The sequence below is a fragment of the Ictalurus furcatus genome, chromosome 1 (assembly GCF_023375685.1).
Source record: "Ictalurus furcatus strain D&B chromosome 1, Billie_1.0, whole genome shotgun sequence".
Taxonomy (NCBI): Eukaryota; Metazoa; Chordata; class Actinopteri; order Siluriformes; family Ictaluridae; genus Ictalurus; species Ictalurus furcatus.
Window position 1 is genome coordinate 4102097 of NC_071255.1, and position 21630 is coordinate 4123726.

The window sequence follows — 21630 nt, forward strand, 5'->3', positions numbered from 1 at the left end:
TGATGCAACAAAGGATTATTTTTTTAGAACTTAATAATCTTGACTTTTTTTTTTTTTTGAAAAAAGGACTAAACTTTTGGTTATTCCAATAACAATAACCAATTACAAATAAGAAATTTGGCAAGCGTAAATCGACATTAAACCGTACTAAATTAAACCGGACTACAAGCCAATATTGAACCGTCAAACCACTACATCAAAACAAATATCATGTCGTAATGTCCACCAGCCTAGCATAAGCATTCAGGTGCTTTGGTTTGAAACATTCTATAAAGGTTCTGTCTGCGATATGTGTTACAGGTATGCATGCCAGTAATCAGAAATAAAGAATGCCAAGAAAGCACACGGCAGACGTGAAGGCTACTTAATAATAGCGTTCGGCGATTTTACGTTTTCCAAAGTGCCATTCGATGTACTTGATTCCGCTGAGTGATAGCCCAAACTGAATAGGATGTACATGAGGCCGTAACGGGTTCGTGTACCAAACGTGTGCGTCATGGAACATGCCTGACTCCTGGGCTGGCTCTGCATTGAGCATTCTCACCGATATCTGCGAATGTGCGAATGTACATCTCAACCTGCCTTTAGTCATTAGATTTTTTTAGATATGCCTAAAGTTTGCCTTTGTTCGTATCTGCTGGATCTCGGAGCTTAATTATTACTAAAGCCTAAATTAAAAAAAACTCTTGCCGTGTAGGTCCACGGGCCCATGTGTTGCCAACATGAAAGAAAAGAAAAGAAGAGAAAACGAACCGCAAACGATGATCAGATTACAGCACTGTGGAATAATACTGCACGGAGAACTGGTTCTGCAAAGCTCTCTGGCTCGCGTGCCTCCCACGTGGGGGTCGGCCAAAGGAACGAGGGCCTGTCAGAAAAACGCCTGCAGCTCGGAAAATTCTGTAAACAGCGCGCTTGGCTTCTCGGCAAGTGTGCGAGAGGCCAGAGGGACATCTGCATGAATTGTGTTCGTTTGCGTATAACAAGAAACAGGGGAATAGATCTTGGACTCATTTTCTGTCGCACCGTTTGCCCATGGCTGTGGAGGCGCATCTCGTTCTGGTCCTGTCAGCGCCAGACACGCACAAGTAGAATCCCAGATATTCAGTACCTTCTCATGACTGGAAAATTAAAATGTCCTTGTCACTTAAAAAGTCTTAAAAACTTGTCCTCGTATTGAATTCGGAGCATGATAGCACGTTGCATACAGAAGACCACACGAATGCAGTCCATATCAGCCATATTCTTTGCGTGCAAAGAATCTCAGCGATTCATATGCATCTCACGTGCAAAGGAGCTCCGAAACGTCCTCGCTGATATTTATGGATGGCCAGCGTAGGCGTGCTGACTGCTTTAAATTACTTCCAGACTCTCGCTTGTTGCATGAGTAGGGCGCTAGGAGGGCTTTGTCTCATTCTAAGGCCGCTGGGTCAAATCCATAGGACAATAAAAGTCAAGAGAGGGCGATTATAGTAATTGAATCAAGCGTACAGAGGATTTTTACAGGAATAGAGGGTGTGTTACGGTAATGGAGCAAAACTCCATGTGGAGATGATTAACAAGATGGGGGGGGCGAGAGGGGGTTCATGAATATCAGTAACCTTGCGTGTGATAACTGAGGGATAGTCAACTGCAACACAAACCGGGGTTGCAAGAATATAATATGGGCCTCAGATGGCGATGCGTACTCTATAATTGGTCTGTCCACACAGATTCCAGCTTCCCCTGGGAGATTCCCAAGCCAACCATGAGATATAATCTCTCGAGGGTCCGGGACTTGCTCTGGGGTCTCCATAGCTCGTGTTAGCCTACCAGTTGGCATCATTATAAGGTGTCCAAATCACCTCAGCTGGCCCTGTACAAGTGATGGCTCTACTCTGAGGCTCGCCTGGTACACAGAGATTGTACTAACGGCCTCGTTCTTTCTGTCACTATCCACAGAAAGAAATCCACTATGCTATAACACGTGATCTTAGATTGGAGTGTAATACAGGTGTCCCCAACCCGAGGCATTCAGCAGCATTCAGCAGATTCCCTTATCTAGACTGACTTACATTTATGTCTTTTATACAACGGAGCAGTTGAGGGATAGGGGCCTTACTCAAGGGCCCAGCAGTGGCAGGTTGGCAGTGCTGGGATTTGAACTCATGAACTTCAGTGGTCCTATGTCTTAACGACTGAGCTACCACTGCCCTTTGTCAAAGTCAATGTTCAAAGATCCTGAGGTACTTAAACCCTTCACCCTTGGGCAAGGTCTCTCCCCTCACTTGAAGGAAGCATCCCTGTGTTTTCTGGGAGAGAACCATGGCCGACGACTTGGAGAATTGGTGCCGATTTTCATCACAGCCACTTCATGTTCAGCAGCAAAAAGTGTGCATGATGGAGGTCTACTTCTCATTGTGTCAAGAGAACACCAGCACGTGCACATAATAGGGGTGATACCTCTAGCCCCCCATTCGGGAAACCTCTCTAACCTTGGCTGGGTTTTTACACCCTGTCCATGAAACTCACAATCAGGAGCGGAGACAAGACACACCCGTTACATAATCCGAAGCCAAATAATCCCGCAGCACCTCCCATAACATTTTAAGAAGCATAAGCCAAATCCAAAAAAAACACATGCAGATTGTAGTCAATAGCTGGTCCACTGAAAACACTGAAACAGGCTTTTCCAGGGAGGCTGAGGAGTTTGATTCCCCGATAATTGGAACGCATCCCAGTTGGCCAATCCACAGGCACTGCCCCATTCAACATTGTTGAGGCACATTGACAACACAACCCTAACCTTGTCCAGTGCCTTCTAAATCTCTGTCCGAATCTCATCCACACCTACAGCCATACCGCTGTCAAGGTTTCCAACCACCATAGTACGTGGAGGTTAACACTCCCCTGCTCTTGCTTAGCAGGACTTGTGCATGGTCTTGTCTCTGCCCTCCAAGGTGCTGAATGGTTTGCAAGAATATCTTTGATGCCGTATAAAAAGTTTCTTTTCCTTCCACACCTGAGCTCTGCAACTGTTCTTGTTCTGCTGCAGCCCTTCTTGCTCTCCTCTCACCTGACGCAACTTCCCCTACGTCCAAGGGTAACCTCCGTGACCGCTCTCTAGCCAGAGTTTCTTGCGAATGGGCCTTCTATCGAGGACTTAAACATGGTCCGTGCAGACTCGATGTCCCAGACCTCACTCTCCCCTATAAGGGAAGAGTCCTTTCGCAGATGGGAGCTAAATTCACCTTAAATGGTTTCCTATCTACTATGTATGTGGCACCTTGGGAAGAACCTTCACATGGTTAAAGTTCGTGAAGTTTATATTCTGGGAAAGAGAACCAACTGAGATCGTTAGAAAATAAATATCGCAGGCAGGTACGAATGAAAATGATAACTTCGGGATGGGGACGGGATGGTCGTTCATACCTCCAGTACGAACGCAGATCATGTAGAGGGTAAGTACTATGCGTGCGGTGGCAGGTGTGTGGACGCGCACACGAGAATGAATAGAGTGTGGATACACGTATATACATACTAACAAAGCTGAACATAAAGACCTATACACACACCTACGTACACAAAGCCCCCAGCTGACATCCTAGCCCTGTGCATTGTTCTGGGTTATATATGTGCGCGTGTGTGTGTGTGTGTGTGTGTGTGTGAGAGAGAGAGAGAGAGGGGGGGGGGGGGGGTTGAGTGAATGGCTAAACCCTCAGGACACATAGTGACACAAACATTTGCACATTACTGGCTTCAAAGCCACCTGGAATATTGCATAGACGCTCCTCAATCAAAATGTCAGATGTACAGCAATCAATACCATATCATTGCCTGCACATATATGCAAACACACACACCCACACACACAAAGAGACACACACACACACACACACACACACACACACACACACACACACACACCACCGCTGGAACAGAGCTTACGTGTTTGTCTGAGGCTTGGCATGGCGGTAAAGAGCCGGGACAGGTTGTGGGTGAACTGGCTGGACTACACAACTCGGGGAAGGGGTTTGGGATGGCAGGCAGAGATGATGTCCGAAACTCTTCCTCCTGCAGCCTCCTAAAGACAGAGAGAGAGAGAGAGAGAGAGACTTTTATATTGTCCTTTTATGTAGTCATTTAGATTCCTCCAAATTTTTGTGAGAAAGAGAGAGAAAGAGACAGAGACAGCGAGAGAGAGAGAGAAACAGAGAGAGAGAGAGAGAGAGAGTGACAGAGAGACAGCGAGAGAGAAAGAGACACAGAGAGGGAGAGAGAGAAAGCAGGGAGAGAGAGAGAGAGAGAGAGAGAGAAAGAGACAGAGAGAGAGAGAGAAAGAGACACAGAGAAAGACACACACACAGAGAGAGAGAGAGAGACAGAGAAAGAGACACAGAGTGAGACACACACAGAGAGAGAAAGAGAGACAGAGAGAGAGACAGAGAGAGAGAGATAAAGAGAAAGAGAAAGAAAGAGACAACGACAAAAAGAGAGGGAGAGAAAGAGAGAGAGACAAAGAGACAGAGAGAGAGCAGGGGAGAAGGATTGAAAGAAAGAAAGTAAAGTGAGAAAGAAGGATGGGGAGGAAGAAAGAGAGAGGTAAAGAAGAGGAAAGGATGGAGAGAGTTTGAGGTGATCAATATATTTTATTGGAAATGGGGGAAAAAAAAACTAATCAATGAAAAAAGAAACACAAAACCAAAAACAAACACCACGACACTGACACGAGCTCAAGAAAGAAAAATCTACTCAGTCTGATTTAATTTTGCATAAACCTGCGGATTATTAAACCTGTGCTAGCTGTGACCTTTAAAACCGCACGCAAAAAAATAGAAAGCTCAGCGGTGATGATTTATGAAATGTTTAAACATCACTGCTCTTTATTCCAGAACATTCTCTTAAGTGTGAAGAACGTGCTATTCTTTTCTCTCTAGGCTCTGTGTGCTTGGAACAATATGAGCACATGCTGAACTTGGACACCGATCTCTCAAGTTTGAACAGTTTGCATAAAATTGAGATGAATCTTGTTTTTTTTGGGGGTTTTTTTAGTGTGAGAAATCCTCATATTAAAATGAAACCTGTCTGAATATTCTCTTTGCACACCACTTGTTTATTGTTACAAAAACAAAGAAAGAAAAAGAATTTCCACTTACACTTCCCTGCATTTGATATTTTAGGTAGACAGGCACTATTTCTTCACTATTCACTATTTATTCACTATTTATACTTTGAACACGGTTTTCCAGTAACCATGAAAGAGGCGTGGTCTCTGTGCCCGTCAGTCCCAATGAAAGAGGCGTGGTCTCTGTGCCTGTCAGTCCCAATGAACGAGTTTTGGCAACTTTGCCCATCAGTCCCAATGAAAGAGGCATGGCCTTTATGTACCTGTCAGGCACAGCGAATAAAGTGTGGCAACTATGCTTCTCAGTCCTAATTAAAGAGGTGTGGCCTCTATTTACCTGTCAGTCACAGTGAATGAGGTGTGGCAACTACGCCTATCAGTCCTAATTAAAGAGGCGTGGCCTCTGTACCCATCAGTCACAGTGAAGATGGTGTGGCCTCTATACCTGTCAGTCCCAACTGTCAGAAACTTAGTGCCTGACAGTCAAAGTGAAGGAAGCGTGGCCTCTGTGCTCAATTTTAGGTCTGCTATTATTGATTCTCTCTCTCTCTCTCAACACACACACACACACACACACACACACACACACACACACGAGTCATCACCAACCTGGGGCCATGGGGGGTGTTTTGAACTAGAAAGCTTTGAAGTAGGGTCTCACACTCTGAAGTGTGTGACACAGAGGTCAGTTCTAAGTATGACTGCTAACCTCTGGGTGAACCCATGTTAAAAGGAACTCTCAACACACACACACACACACACACACACAAGTTAAATCACTACACTGACTCAGCAGGGGTAAAGGTATGGATTATATATGCAGGGTTTGTTTTGTTTGCTGCTCCTGACATTTTTTGTGCATATAAAGTGATTTGTCCCAATTACGTCCCAATACACGTTGTTGTAGACATCGTGGGTACTGAGACTGGTTTCTACTCGCTGTTAACTACACATACACATCTGCAAGATGGCCGCCGCACGTAATCACGTGTCCTCAGATCTTAATGCAACTCGTCCACATGGTGCAAATCCAACGCAACTAGCGGACGCAGCATAGCGCCATGTGACATCGTGTCCGCATCTGAATAAACAAACCAGCGTTGTGTCTCAAATCACACACTCATGTATTACTACAGTCCAGCGGTCACCAAACCTTCCTTCAGATCTAACCTTCCTGCAAGTCTAACACACCTGCTTTAGCTGATCAAGAACGTCTTAAGGCAACGACGTGGGCACGATTATGGGTGGCGTTAAAGCCTTCACGAAGGTAGGTCTCCAGGAACAGGCTTGGTTACTTGGTACCAACACCCAAAGGTCTGCATTGAGCAGCAAATCTTTTTTTTTTTTTTTTTTTTTTTAAATGTACGGTAAGGTTTTTTGATTTGAGACGTGGATCATGGCGACGATCACGTCAACAGCAGCGAGTTTTAACGAGAAACGGAGCTCGTCAGTTGTTAAATGGTACCGATCGACTTGGAAACCAGATGTTTCGGCTCTGAAGCGCCATCTAGTGGACGCCTCGTTGAATCCTTCAGATATACATAAGACACGTAAGGGATTAATAGGACAATGCTGCTCAAGTGAAGCATTTTTGAACCCTAATAAAATAAAATAAATAGATCATATTATTTAACACAGAAAAACGGGCAATTGTTGATAAGATGAAGTTTTCCGTGAAAAACGTTCTCTCTAACATTTATGGAAGGAGTCTCCAGTGTCTGTGCCTTTTTTTTTTTTAAACAATACGTGGTCCACTATTGGGAAGTCTTCAGAACCGCAAATGTTGCTTTTGCGGTTTCTCAGGAACATGAGAATGAACATTTATTTATTTTAACGTGTAATAGATAACAGAAGGAGTCATGGGTTCCTCTCAAGGTTTCTTTCTCAGGTCATCTCAGGGAGTTTGTTCATTTTCTTGCTCATTAGGGATCTAAACCTGCACCCGGAGTTCAGTGAAGCTGCTTTGTGTCCACGTCTACTGTCGAACACTGAAGTTGAATTAACACTTGATGAGAAAGAGAGCATTGAGGAAGTGTGTGAGGGAAAAAAAAAATCCATTTCAGACAAAAACACAGGTTGCCTTTGTGATTTTCTTCAGTAGAAACAGGATTTGAATGAAAACAAAAAAAAAGGTTTACGGTCTATCACTAAAACACGACGTTAAAGCTAAACAAAACCCAGTGAGAAACTGTTTCAGCTGGGCTTCGTCTGTGAGGAAGGAGGTGGAAATTGTGTGTGTGTGTGTGTGTGTGTGTTGGTTTGTAGCGAAACATTCTACAAGGAGACTCGGTATTAACGGGTACAAGCATTATTTTGTTTTGGAAAGAGCCACGGGGCATAAAATTCTTCAGCTGGCTTAACGTTTAAGTGCATGTCTTTGCTCGGCTTCTAAATGCTAAACCGTGTGTGTGTGTGTGTGTGTGTGTGTGTGTGTGTGTGTGTGTGTGTAACCCAATGTCAAGTCCTATTTCATCATATACTGCAAATACCAGCAAAATTGTCTGGAGCGTGTCCCAAACCACACTATTCACTGTAAAGATGACATAAACCATCAGATGATTTGGGACGTGTCCCAAATCACAGACACCTTACTCACTGTCTAGGCCACGGTCTCAGTGCAGTGTGGACGTGTCCCAAACATGCGCACACACAAAATGTCTCACCATCATGAGTCCAGTGTGGGATGGTCTCTCTCTCTCTCTCTCACACACACACACACACACACACACACACACACACACATACGTCTCACCATCATCATTCTACTGTGGACGTGTCCCAAACCACACAACATTCACTATCCTCCTATAATCCAGTTCTCTGTCTTATTCTCTCTCTCATATTGCATGTGTGTGTGTGTTTTACCTGACGGCGAGGATGTGCATGGGCTGGGAGCGGCGCAGTCTCTGGTGCAGCGAGATGGGCTGTGCGTGTGTGTGCTGGCCGTTGTGTAACAGGGGGGCCGCCTCGCACTGCACACTGCCGGCGGGGTACAGACTCTCAAACGACGAGTTCATATCGTTCACCAGCGCCTCCAGATCCACATCGTCTTCTGAGACGGAGACAGAGAAATAAAGACTTGTTTAAACACTACAAGGACATGTAAGTGGTGAGGACGCTCAACAAACAAACAAACAGTTGAATCGTTATCTTCATTTATACCCCAGGGCGGTTAAATTCTCGATTCTGATTGGTCAGGAGGCGTTCGTTCGTTGTCTAGAACAGCATAACGTTTCGCCGCCTTTTATTTGTTGATTCGGAAAAACACAAACGGACTTAAAGCATGACTCACACGACGCCTCGCGGTGACGTTTATGGAACTCGGGGGGGGGGAGTGCAACGGACCCGTCAGCGAAGTAGGAATTCCCCGTCGGAAACCTGGGCGAGATCCAGCTGGAACGATACACACACCTGCCATGATGGAATCAGGTGCGTTTGCGAGCATAAACACATAAACACACCCGACCTCCTGGTTCAAACGACGACGCGAGTGCTAGCTCACATCCAAGCTTCTGTCTCGTAGCCGGTCCGCAGGGGTGCCAGCTTTCTAACAAGACAACTGTAGAGGGTTTACTGAAGTTTTGGCACAAAAACCCTAGCCTAGTGTCAGCGTACCAGATGGCTCCATCCTAACAGCATCAACGATAAACAGTACATTCCACCTTGAGTTCTTAATGACTAGAGGCCATGTCAGTAACGGGTGCCAGAAACAAACCTCGCGTCCGTTTCCTTTCAGTGAAATGCCGTTGCCTCGCCTCCAGTCATGACAGCAGCATCGTGACCCAAACTGTAAATGCCTACGACTGCAAACGAAACATCTTAACGGTACTAAAGAAAATCACAAGAAGGCCGACCACATAAAGGGTTAACCGAAATCGAAACGGTTTCCATCACCGAGTAGAATTAAACCGCAATGTACATGTAGGGCTCTAGTGTACGAGACTGCATTTCAGCCTCCTGCCACAAGAGGGAGCCACAGATCCAAGTTTCATGTAAAAACAGCAGTGTCATACACACTAATCCCTACATCGGGAGATTAAAAGCACTGGATATTTAAAAAAAGTAAGGAAAAAAACCTTTTTTTTTTTTTTTTTTTTAAAAAGCAGAAAAAAAAAAGTCTACACTCCCCTGTTAAAATTGCAGGCTGCTTTTTTTTTTGTGATGTTAAAAATGAAATCAAGATCAATCATGTTAGACCTTTTTCCCCCTTTAATGTGCTACAGCAACCGAGAAGATTCAAGGGAAAAGCAAACAAAGGACAAGACGAGAACGTATCGGAGCGCTCCTAGAGACCTAGGACAACATTAAAGGAGCTGCAGGAATATCTCTAGTATTCGTTATGTCTGGGCTATGAGGTAGGGTGGGAATAAAATAATAAATCAATCAATCAATCAATCAATCAATCCATCCCAGCCCACCTACATTTTACCAAAACACACACACAATCACGCCAAACCATGTAACAAAATGTTATGGTTTGATGAGTCATCATTTTTAAAATATACATTTGGCACAAAAGCAATCATCAAAACACCACACCCACAGGGTGAAGCATGGTGGTGGTAGCGCAATATCGTCGGCCTGCTTCGCTTCGGACACGGATTTATCTTGGTTTAATTTAAATTTTTTTTTTTTACCTCCATGCATATGCATTCACTATTAGAGTCGTAGGAGTAGAAATTGAGGTCCTGAGGTTAATTGGTGGTTTTAAACACTATCTGATGTGAGATGTAGTAGAAGAATGAGGTAAAAAAAAAAAAAAAAAAAAAAAAAAAAAAAAAAAAAAAAAAGAGTAGTTGTTTAAAATGAAGTGACCTGTTAAACAACAACAACGACAAAATCACTAATCCGCCGTCTGCTCGTTTCTTTCTTTCAGCGTGGCCTGAACACTCAGGAACCTCTTTCTGAAAATGTGTCAGCTACCTGAATCTCTGCTGGCTAATCCTACAACATTAATAGAGACGGGTAAGCTCTGCTTATGGATCCTGGGTTATTAGATCCACTTCAGTGATAGTGATGCTTTGCTGATATTAAGCGTACGGAAGTGCAACAGTGCTACTGGGGTTTTAAAAACGGTGTCAAACGCTGCACTTGATTTAATGGAGTCCATTGTTTGTCCTGAGCAGTTCCTCCAGGTCCGGCACATTCTGCATATTTGAGCCCTTTCAAACAGCGGCTATACGATGTCGAGATCCATCTTTTCACACCGAGGACAACCGAGGGACTCGTACACGACTATTACAGAAGGTGCAAACCGTTCACTGATGCTCAAGAAGGGGAGGGGGTGTAAACTTTTGAACAGAAGACGGTGAGTCATTTTCTGTAACAGCATAATCTTTTGTATGCTAGTGCACTGGCCCCATTAATTCCTCGCATGGCATTGATTAAATAAAAAAAAGAGAAATGAAATAAAAGACAGAACCGCATCTGCAGTGAAAAGTGTAAATGGACCCCCGTCACCTAAGTGGGAATTCCCAGTCGGAAACTCGAGCGAGTCCGCTAACGTAAACACACCTGACCTCCTGGTTGAAAGGATCGTCAAGGAAGTTGCCATGATTGGACATGTTTTTATTAAACAAAAAAAAAAAAAAACAACAACCCCAAAACAAAATGCGAAACAGACGTAAAAGCCTTTGCAACACAGCTAATCTTGAACTCGAGAGAATTTACAACCTAGTTACAGATAATTTAAGCAAAGTCTTTTCTAATGGCCATCCAATCATAATTTTAAACCTGGGCAGCAATCTGTCACTGTACAAAACTGTGGTGCTTTGGCAAGACTACTGACAAAGCGCTGATTCACAGGGTAATAAACAAAACTGCTATCCGACTCCAGGGAGCTGTAAACAGGGTTACAGCATAGCCACGGGTTCTTTTTTTCCCCTCGAAAGACCAAGAAGTGACGAGAGTGCCTCAGGGAAATACATACAGATGTTAATTCATTAATAATTGAAGTATCTGAGCAATCTACCCTTGACCACTGCAGTGCAGGAGCACACTAACCCCAGTCAGTGTCCTTCCTCTTCCTTACCCGCTTAGAAAATAGCCATTTTACAAGTAAGGCTTGGCAGGCACTTCGGGGCCATTAAATACAAAATGGCCATCAAATGCAAGGTGATCTCCACAGGACAGGTGGACTTGTATTACACGCATAAATTAATCTCCAGTGAAATATCAAACAGCAACATCACAGGAGCAGACAGTTGAGCTTGGTCAGGAGACTCAGTAGTGACCCGGTGGTAGATAGTGGAAGTTTCTAGAAGGGAACTGCTATGGAATTGTTTCGTGCTGAAAAACGTTACGAGAATGAAATGGTGTTTTTTTTTTTTTTTTTACGCCACTGCGCGGCTTATTTCTCGATTTTGACTGGTTAGAAGGTGTTGAAGCTCTGAGAGCAGTCTGTAATTCAAATCACGGGTTTATATTAGAGGTCGAATGATAGATCAGCCGTGCGTATTAATCTGCAACGATAACGATTGCTTGAACTATCGGTCATGAGCGGTCGAGAAGGGTCCGCTGTCATTATGCGGTACGAAAGCGGCCTCTAGAGGCGAAATAAAAACCATCAATGAGAAACTTTGGTGTCATCTGAAGTGTTTTTTGATTCATTTTGGATGGCTTTATTTTTCATTTAAGGTGTTAATTTTTGATTCAGTTTGGATGTATATCTTTTATGTACTTTAATATTTATTAATAATTAATACATATATTAATATTTATACATTTATTCCATGTTTTAAAAAAAAGTACAGTACATTTTCATGGTACAGTCAGTACTGATTATTTTTGTCCAGTAACATTTAAAATTCAGCAATATTTTTACTGTAATTTAATTTCCCCAACATTAAATGCAAGTATAAATGGATAAAAAAGTATGATGAGTCATCCTTTAATAAAGGACAGTTGTTACCGCTGTAAAATTGCTGTGGTATAAGAGAAATAAGACCCTTCAGAACGTGATGTCATAGGACAATAATCGCGTGCGCTCAGCATCAGGCCACATCACACCACCCTGTGATTCATTCCTTACGTGACCCCGAAGGTGAGAACAACTTGTACTGCAGCATGCAGACCTCTGTAATCATATTACTGTCCGCTGAAAGCGCCTGAGGCGGCTAAATCAAATCAGCGGGAGAGTTCCACAGATGGGTAATACTTCCCTGAAAGGCACCAGCTGATAAGCCGAACCCTGAGCAACGTCATATGTGCTTAGCCTGCTGCACAGTCGGAGGCTTTGCAGAAATGAACGCTTCTTTATTCCAGCTCGTTCACCGGCTTCATTAAAGAGACAACTACAGTAGATTCACAAGCTGTAGGCTAAGTGCTATATTAGTGCAGGACATTATCTGAATCTTTCCAAGCTGTGAAGATGATCAACTGATTTGAACAGAAATTAAGAAAATGTCACATTCATGCAGTTATCCAAATCAGCCAGTGCATAAAATCACACAAGTACAGGTCAAGTGCTTCAGTTAATGTTCACATAAAAAAAAAGAAAAAGAAAACCCCCCAAAAAAACACTCTGACTGTGGCATGACTGTTGGTGAAAAACAGGTTGGGTTGAGTACTTCAGAACTGCTGGATCTCAATGGATTTTCACACACAACCAAAGTCTCCAGGATCTCAAGGGTTTACACAAAATGGTTGGGGGGAAAAAAACAAAAAAAAACAACAACATCCAGTGTGAGGCAATTCTGCAGGTGGAAACATCTTTTTGAGAGATGTCAGAGGAGAATAACTGGACCGGACGGTATCCAAAATAAACAAACACTCTTTACAAGCGTGGTGAGCAGAAAAGCATCTGAGAATGCAAGGTTGGACCTTTTGGACGAAGGGCTACGGCAGCAGAAGACCGCATTGGGTCCCATGCCAAGTACCGCATTGGGGCCCACGCCAAGTACCGCATTGAGGCCCACACCAAGTACCGCATTGGGGCCCACGCCAAGTACCGCATTGGGGCCCACGCCAAGAACGGGAATCTGAGGCTACAGTGGCCACAGACTTACTGAAACTGGGCAGTTGAAGAAAAATGCATCAAAAAGAAAGGCCATATATATTAACATGGAAGTATGTAGGTTTCTCGATTGGCGCTTGTTCCGCATTCGTTCACTCATTCATCTTCAGTAACGGCTTCATCCTGGTCAGAGTCACAGTGTGAATGACTAATACGTGTGTATATATATATATATATATATATATATATATATATATATATATATATATATATATATATATAGGGGAAAAAGAAACCAACTAGGTTTGTTAGAAAATATTGCGAGCACTTTGAATTGTTTCATTGATGGCCATAAACCTATCCATCCATCCTTCCTTCTGTAGCGCTTATCCTACACAGGGTCGCGGTGAAGCCTGGAGCCTATCCCAGAGGACTCGGGGCACGAGGCAAGGTATCCCTGGATGGGGTGCCAACCCACTGCGGGGCACAATCACACACTTTAACACACTATGGAAAATTTGGAAATGCCAATCAGCTTACAAGGCATGTCTTTGGACTGGGGGAGGAAAGCAGAGTACCCGGATAAAACCCCAGAAGCACAAGGAGAACATGCAAGCACCGCACACACAGGGTGGGCAGAGGCAGGATTTGAACCCTCAATCCTTGAGGTGCGAGGCAAATGATCTAACCACTAAGCCACTGTGAGTACAATGACTGTTTGATCAGGGCCTGTTCTTACGGAAAACAGTCGGTTTAATTTGGTGGCGATATCAACTTTCAGGGTAATCATAAAAACGCTACTCATCCACAATCGCAAGCCTTTGCTTCGTGTACGGAAGGCCTTTGATAGTGCCGTGCAGGCAATAAGATCCCTCAATCCGATCCCATGCCTGGCAGCCTGACTTCAACTTGAGACCCGTGGTAATTTCAACTAGCTTGCAGGAGCTTGCTGGTGCAGACTGCAAGACTTAGAAACAAACCAATGTAGATGCTATTGTTCTTGGCTTCCAAAGATTCCTTTGAATGTGATGCTCTAAAAGAACTTAAACACGGCTTAACTTCGAACAAGTCCTCTCCAGTGGTCAAGGCCATAGTGGTCAAAGAATCACGGCCAACGACAAAGTGTACGGCTTACAGGTACCTCGTCTGGTAGGAATCACGGGCTTGGTGTTTTGACATCAAATCCAGGAATTCCTTTTCAATTCTTCAATGAAGAAGGAGCATGAAAGGCGTCTCAGAACCCAGCAATTATCTAAAAACCTTCCCTATTAGCCTTAGCTATTCTTAAACAAGGCTTTTTGCGTATTTTGTCTACACGGTTTTAAGATTCACTCCAGTCTAAAGAGTAGACCAAGACAGGCTCAAGGTAACCAAGGGAAACAAAAGACAAATCATGAATTTTGAAATCATCCCGTCATTTTGGAGCCACGTAAGGGGTTCGCCATGTTGGCGTCCATTCAGTAGTGTGAAATTGAGACATTAACAAACAGACAACCTTTCTGCTACACTTATCCCTGTAACAGCACCAACACTTCTTTTAAAAAAAGAAAAGAAAAGAATCACCAACACTTGATATGTTTCCCGTACTAAGCAAACATAAACAATTTATTATAAAGCTTATGCTATCGGGTTTTGAGTTTATTTTTTTAGTAGGTTGTGCTCATGAGATGGACACACCATGGCGTTACAAACTGAGCACTTGAACCGCAAAAAAAAAAAAAATCACTATATATTATATTTATATTGTGTGTGTGTGTGTGTATATATATATATATAAAATATATATATATATATATATATATATATATATATATATATATATATATATATATATATATATATAATTACAAATGAGACTTAATGAGCACATTTCCAGCTGTAAATGCTGCAACAAGTATTCATACAAAAGGTACAGCTCATAACCCTTAAAGCATGCATAGTACTGTGAAGTAAAAAGTACTAACCTTGGTGGTTAGGAGAGTTCCGACTGGCCGCCTGTTGGAAACTTGACCCGATTAGATTCGCTGGTCTGTGATTGGCAGATCGGTCGACATTGTCCTGCTGAGACAAAAGCCATAGAGAACAGCAATTGTTTTACAACAAAGTATGCAACATTGCATTAAAACACTTCATCAAATGCAAACGAATATAACGTATTAACTTGTGGCGAGTGAACAGCACAGCTCATAAAAGGACAAAAAAAAAAAAAGGACAGGAGTTGAGAAACACCGATGTAGAGAACCCTGTATGGATTCTTGGGAGAAAACCAGAAAACCTGTGTACATGGGGAGAACATGCAAAACTCTGCATATAATGTAATACTCAGGATCTAACCCTGGTGCTAGAGTACCCAGGGAGGTAGGACAGAAAAATGATAATGATTCATATAGCTTGGAAAGAAGGCAGCTCAGTGGAGTAGCAGGTATCATTGACAAAATTGAGATCTGGGTAGAGGACAGGAGGGCTTCTGTTATGTCATCAGTATCTCATACAACATCTCAGTAGGGTCATGGGCAGATTTCGGAGGGGCTTGGAGACAAACCTGGGAGGTGCTTGCTTTTGTCTTTGCCAATGGCAGACCATAAGTAAGAACAGAGTGCTCGACAGAAGTATTCCAATTCTTTCTACAGACGAAAAGAACATCATTCCAGTTTCTCGTTCTTGGCCGTGGCACAAAGGCACGACAGGCAAGCGGAGAAGGATGTGATATCTTGGGCAGCGCTGCTGATTGGGGCTTTCGCAGCAGGAGCCAGGAACAGAATGTCTTGTGGCTCTCTTATGTTTGGAGATGTTCCGAGGCGGGCCGCAAAGCCTAGCAGCGCGCTCTAATGTGGCCGTGAATGCTCTCCAGAGAAATCTAGGCGATTGTTTTCTTCCCATTGCCAGCGTGCACGGTTTATGAGTGCCGCACACATACGGATGCAATGTCAAGTTCTTCAAAGCCGGCCAATAAAGCGAGACAAAATGATTTGGAAAGAACAACAACAAAAGCTGTCGAGTGCTTGAAAGTGTTCCATTTCACTGAGAAAGCAGATTAGCCACAGCTTCACGAGGCCACCCGATACTACACTGTACACACTTCATTACCGTTTCGGCTATTCACACAGCGGAGAGAGCAACACAGCAGCAACGTTTCTTCAAAAGCACAAGTTTTATAACCACATGGTATTTCCTCTGGTTGTTCTCGAAGGCTTCTCAGTCCTATAAACCGATTTTCAGCATGCTAGGAAATAATCTTTTATGCATCCAAATCAGCTCAATCCATCAGCTGGAGTTCCTACTAGCAACATTTAAATACAGTATATTTCAGCAACTCCCACTCAATGCCACCTAGAGTACAGCACTTACGACCCGTTTGATAGTCTGCATTATTGGTTTCACCGCGGAAGTTTCAAGATGGCACCTACGACTTTGTAATTATCTCCGTAACTGGTGTGAAGACATGCCTTATTGATAAGATCTAATGGAAAGCATGTAGGTTGCTTTGGACTGTCTCCAAAAAGTCTAATCCCCGTGTCCAGATGTCTGGACCAAGGCGGCCAAAAATGAGGGGGGAGGGGCTGGTGGTGAAGTGGGGTACCAGCAGCCCAAGGTCAAGGTACAACAAGTCAAGTGTGACTGATCCATCCTGACTTCCACCCAAAGCCACAGCAGGAGCAGCTCATTTGGTTCTATCTGACTGCACCTAGCTCATGCCCCAGAAGCTTCTCCACCCTTCAGGACATAGCACTGCAAGGTTCGCTCAAGTTCCCAGCAGCACATGCCAAATCTGGAATTATTAAAAAGTCCCCTGCTTCTCTGGGTTTGTTTCGTTTGAGTGCATGCCTGCCCAGCAGAGCGTTCAGATCCCTCTGACCGGAGCCAGCGCCAACAACTGACTGCACACTGACCTACCTGCAGTTCTTAGAACCCAAGTACCCATAACTTCCTAGTTCTGCAGTCCTGGTGTTAACGGGTGATATGGTACACACTGCCCCAAACAACTGCTCAAGTTGTATTCTTCCCAATAGCAGGGATTACAACGTGTTCTGTGGTACACTGTACAACAATGGCCGCTTTGTCTCCCTAACGAACGTGTAACTGAGAATGTCTAGGACAATATTTCATTCGTGTCTTAGATCGCCGACCGTTAAAAATGTACAAACGGACACGAAAAGCAAATTAATATATAACCCAGCCAATAAAAGCATATGTAGGCTTAAGATTAATCTTCTACACATTCTTTGCTCCACGTACAAGTAGGCTTTTTGTTTTGTTTTGGAAAAGAAGCATAACCTACTTAGGTAGGAACAACATATACCAAACCTGACCTAAACACTAATGCTGTAATTACATAGATTCGGAGTTTCACAGTAAAATTTTGCAACACTGCACTATGCCCCTATAAAACATGTCTATACTGCTTTTAATGGCTGGTGTGTGTTTATAGCTTGAAAGTAACGCTCAAAACTCTCTATATGTTTATAGCTTGAAAGTAACGCTCAAAAAAAAATAAATAAATAAAAATAAAATAAAATATATATATATATATATAAAAATAATACCTACACCCCACTGCCAACAGAAAACCTTCCCAACCGTGGTTATAAAGCGAACAATGGATTAGATGAAATTTAGTTGAACGAATGCACTTTCTTGACCCAGAACTTCTCTCACAGATCCTGTTTGCCTGGTTGTTGTGGAAAAGTCAATGCTAACGGTTGACCAAAACATTCATATCTTTTTATTTTCTTAATTTTTATTTTTTTTTTTAAAGAAAATGCTAAGAACCCTTTATTTTTCACTTTCCATTTTTTATTCGCAATAAATGTTCAATACTGGCATGCTTAAGTGTCAGTTATTCTTAGAAGTCGCCAGTGTTTTTAAAATATATATATATATATATATATTTATATTTAGTGTACGCTTTTACTGGTCATTCACAATTAACAAACAGAGGTGAATCTACCTGGGAATACAATTTACATAAATACTACAGCACTCTTGAAATTCCACAGAATTATTTTGTGTTAAATCTGAACATTGATCCGAAATGTCTGTGCTCATTATGCAGGCTTTTTGGGATTTTATAAAAAAAAAAATTAATAAATAATAATAATAAAAAAACTCATAAAAAGGTTACACACTTACTCAGGCCCAACTCCGATTTCCAAAGGTTTAATAAATCTACCAAAAAACCCAAATCTGATTGTTCAGAAAGTGTTGATTAAATTTCTATAACAGTATCTCTTTTTTCAGTCTTATTTCAATATAATCGAATGTAAAAACTATAAATAAAGGGGGAAAAAAACCCAAAACAAAACAAAACAAAAAAAACCCACAACATGATACGCCATTCATTACTAAAGTTATGACATGCTGCTGTAGGAAAATAATCAAGTCCAGGGCACTAACGCCACATATATATATCTATCTATCTCAGTTGATGTCTTCTAAAACCATAGAGGGGTATATTAAAAAATTCCACATGGTGTTTTAAATGTCAGCGCTGCGGTGGACCAAAATCAGCCTAATGCTCTGACTCAGCAGTCCTCTTACTGCACGGAAAGGTTAGAATTTGGCCCGGCTTAGCTTCAGTCCCCAAAAGGTCAGGCTACTGTGCATTCCACAGGCGGAAAGTCTGTAGCGCTAAGGAGTGTGTGTAGGCTAGTGAAAGCGCTCTCAGGATATTAAAAAGTGAATACGACAGCAGCATTTATTTATTTGGTAAATAGAAAAATCAGTCGCTTAAAATAGTACCCCGCAATTGCTTAACATCAAATTCGGTCTTTGTTTAGAGTGGAAAGGAAAGCGGCGAAGTGAAGAACCATTTTGACCTTGTTTCAAACGAGCACAGCGGTGGTTTTGTCGGCCAAGCCGAGAGTGAATGGTGCTTCTATTTTGATTGGGCCCAAAGCAAAACTTTTCCCCTCAACACAACACAATAAAAAGAGCCAGATCCTGAATCTCCCAGTTCCAAGAAATACCAACAACTACGAGCTTGACTTCCAGGAACAGGAACCGCATGCTGCCAAAAGTCAAATTGATTCACTCTGAAAACATCCATAAAACCCGAGGCGAAAAATTTACAGCCCTTGGGCTGCCGAAGTGTCCGGGGGACGGAGGGAGGAGGGCCCGTAACGACTTATGCAGCACGCAGATTGAGCCAACGCGGCCATCGCGCTGATGTCAAACCCAAATTCCTCGAGCAGATCTTCTCCGGGAGCCGTCACATGAGTCACTCCGCTAACCGATGTGGACTCGAGAGCCACAAGGACAGGGCTATGAAAACATTTTTCAATGAAAAGGAGATTTATGTTGTTTGTTGTTTAGCAAGGTTTCCTGCTAAAACACTCGACATGGATGTTGCGCAATTTAAGAAGTCACCATGACGGACTAATGCGAACAACTGGCATTTAGTCGAGTGTTAAAGCAAGGTGATTTTAAACACGAGCTGAGATTAATGTTTTAATTATTTCTCTATAAGCTCCACATTTGAGGCAGGAGTTAAGGGAGATTTGCTTCGAGTGCTAGGTCAAGCCAGAGCCCAATCTTGGACTTCAGCCCAGAGTTCCACCACTCCCGGAGTTACATAATCCTCCATAGTCGACTTGTATCTTCTTGACATTACAAACTCCTGAAAATCAACCTTCGATGGTTCCCTGGTTTCGATAGTGTCGTGCCTCCCCCACCCCCCACCCCCGAGTCTATGAAATGCCTCATTCTCTGGTTCTTCACAGGATATAAACGTGACGCAACAGGCACTTGGTATTAAAGCGTTCATGCCCTTTTGCCTGTAACACAGAGTCCCAAAGGGACTATGGTGGACCAGCCGCGGTGAAATGAAAGGCCTGCGCCGTAGCCAGCTCTCTGCGGGGTTGATGCCGCTGATGGATATTTCCCACTGGGTTTGAACCACTGCACGTGGATACAAACAATGGTGAAGAGAGCCCTTCAAAACAAGCTAATTAAGCCTTTGTTTAGATGCTCTTACGTCAGGTTGCGCCATGTGAATCAGATGCGCTCAGCCCAAAGGAATGCAAGTCCATGCCGTGGCCATTCATTTCCTCCTCGTCTTCATTCAAGCGCGGGCACTAAATTTACAAGCTATGACAGGTACATTGAAAACAAGGGGCAGCGCTCTCTCTCTCTCTGGTCGTCTCTCTGTGTCTTCCTGCCTTTCAGTCAGAAACGGTCTTATTTACTCGTTAGCCATTATATCCACAATATGTCTCTATGTTTGTCTGGATTGGTGCTTTTCAAAGTGAAGCGTAACCACGGGGGCCCATGATTTCTTTAATAAAAAAATTATTATAAACCCCCCCCCCCCAAAAAAAACAAAACAAAACAAGGGTCTAGCAGTTTTATTTAGTTTTTATTTGTGCTGGACATCCCAGCCCACCATTATAAAAGTTATTTTATTGATTGAGTTTTCATAGTTAGCCTGTTTGACTGGTTGCTTGACCCGAACGCATTTTACTTCCAACCTCTCGAGGATAAAACGGGAATAAAATCGACGGCTCCGAAAGAGAGTCAAAATATTGCAGTACGTGTTTAAATCACGAGCTTGATACTTGAATAGTCGGATTACGTTCAGAGGGGAGGATGATGAATCGATTTCACGGTTTAAAGGAGTCTGAACACCCCTGCTGTGCGCTGCAGAGGATATTACATAAGAGCAGGTCGACATTTTGATGGTTTGTTCCATGAGCGTTTTATACGCAAAACCATAATTAGTGCCTCTTTACACTGAGGTTTCTTCGACATTCTCCAAACAACCGACGAATGATTTTAGCCCAGGAACTAAATAGCGCCCTGAATAGATGAGGGACAAAATGGAGCTTTAAAGCGTTTGGCAGCGGTTTATAAACGTTTAAACGTTCCTCGTGACGCTCACTTAATAAGCGTTCACTAACGGTCGGTTTCAGAAATATTTTACCCCGAAGTACAATTTGATGACAACTACAAATGTTCCGCCCTATTGAGAACCGTTCAGGGTGTGCATCAATCAAACTGCACAACGATGGTGACCACACCAAAATAAACCCCTGATTGATTGGGTGCGTGTGTGTTAAAACAGGGTGGAGCTTCCACAGGTCGTGAAGACGATAGTGTGTGTTGCCGTATTGGGACGTACGAAGATTAGACAGATTAGAGATCGTTTAAAAAGCTAAGGTAATTAGCATAGCTTTATGGCACAACTGTGCAAAAGCGGTGTATTTATCGTGTCAGGTTTAAAACGAGCATTACTGCACTCACTCCACAGCACCAACATGCGTTTTAACCCTTTAGGGGATTTTTCAGTGAGGCTGGGCAAGATCAGATTAACCGTGTCTTCTTTTTTCGGTTTCAGGCTTAGAACAAATAACACAATATTTTTTTTTATCAGAGAAACGCATCATATTAAGGAGTTCTACTACTTCGAACTACTTTCTTACTCCATTACCTTTTTATTTGGACCTTGTTACACATCTTGAAGGTCTCTTCTTCTCTCATCCAGCCAAAGACAGAGAGCTTACAACTCGGTCAAATGAACTGAACAGCATTTATGTAGTTAACGCTACAGATATTTGCGTGCTTTTGAATATGGCTC

At 43.0% G+C, this 21630-nt stretch overlaps 1 protein-coding gene across 3 annotated transcripts in view; it reads right to left on the reverse strand.

Annotated features, from left to right (window-relative positions):
• The window catches only part of grb10b (growth factor receptor-bound protein 10b), a 76303-nt gene that overhangs the window by 28117 nt on the left and 26556 nt on the right, over nt 1-21630 (reverse strand). For 2 of the 3 annotated variants that reach the window (XM_053620776.1, XM_053620784.1), the window contains 3 exons: nt 15023-15119; nt 7970-8156; nt 3928-4063 (listed from right to left, as the gene is read on the reverse strand). In XM_053620776.1, coding sequence (XP_053476751.1) covers nt 3928-4063; nt 7970-8156; nt 15023-15119 — 420 coding nt within the window. The remainder of the gene's footprint in view (nt 1-3927; nt 4064-7969; nt 8157-15022; nt 15120-21630) is intronic. The other variant, XM_053620792.1, reaches the window with a different exon arrangement.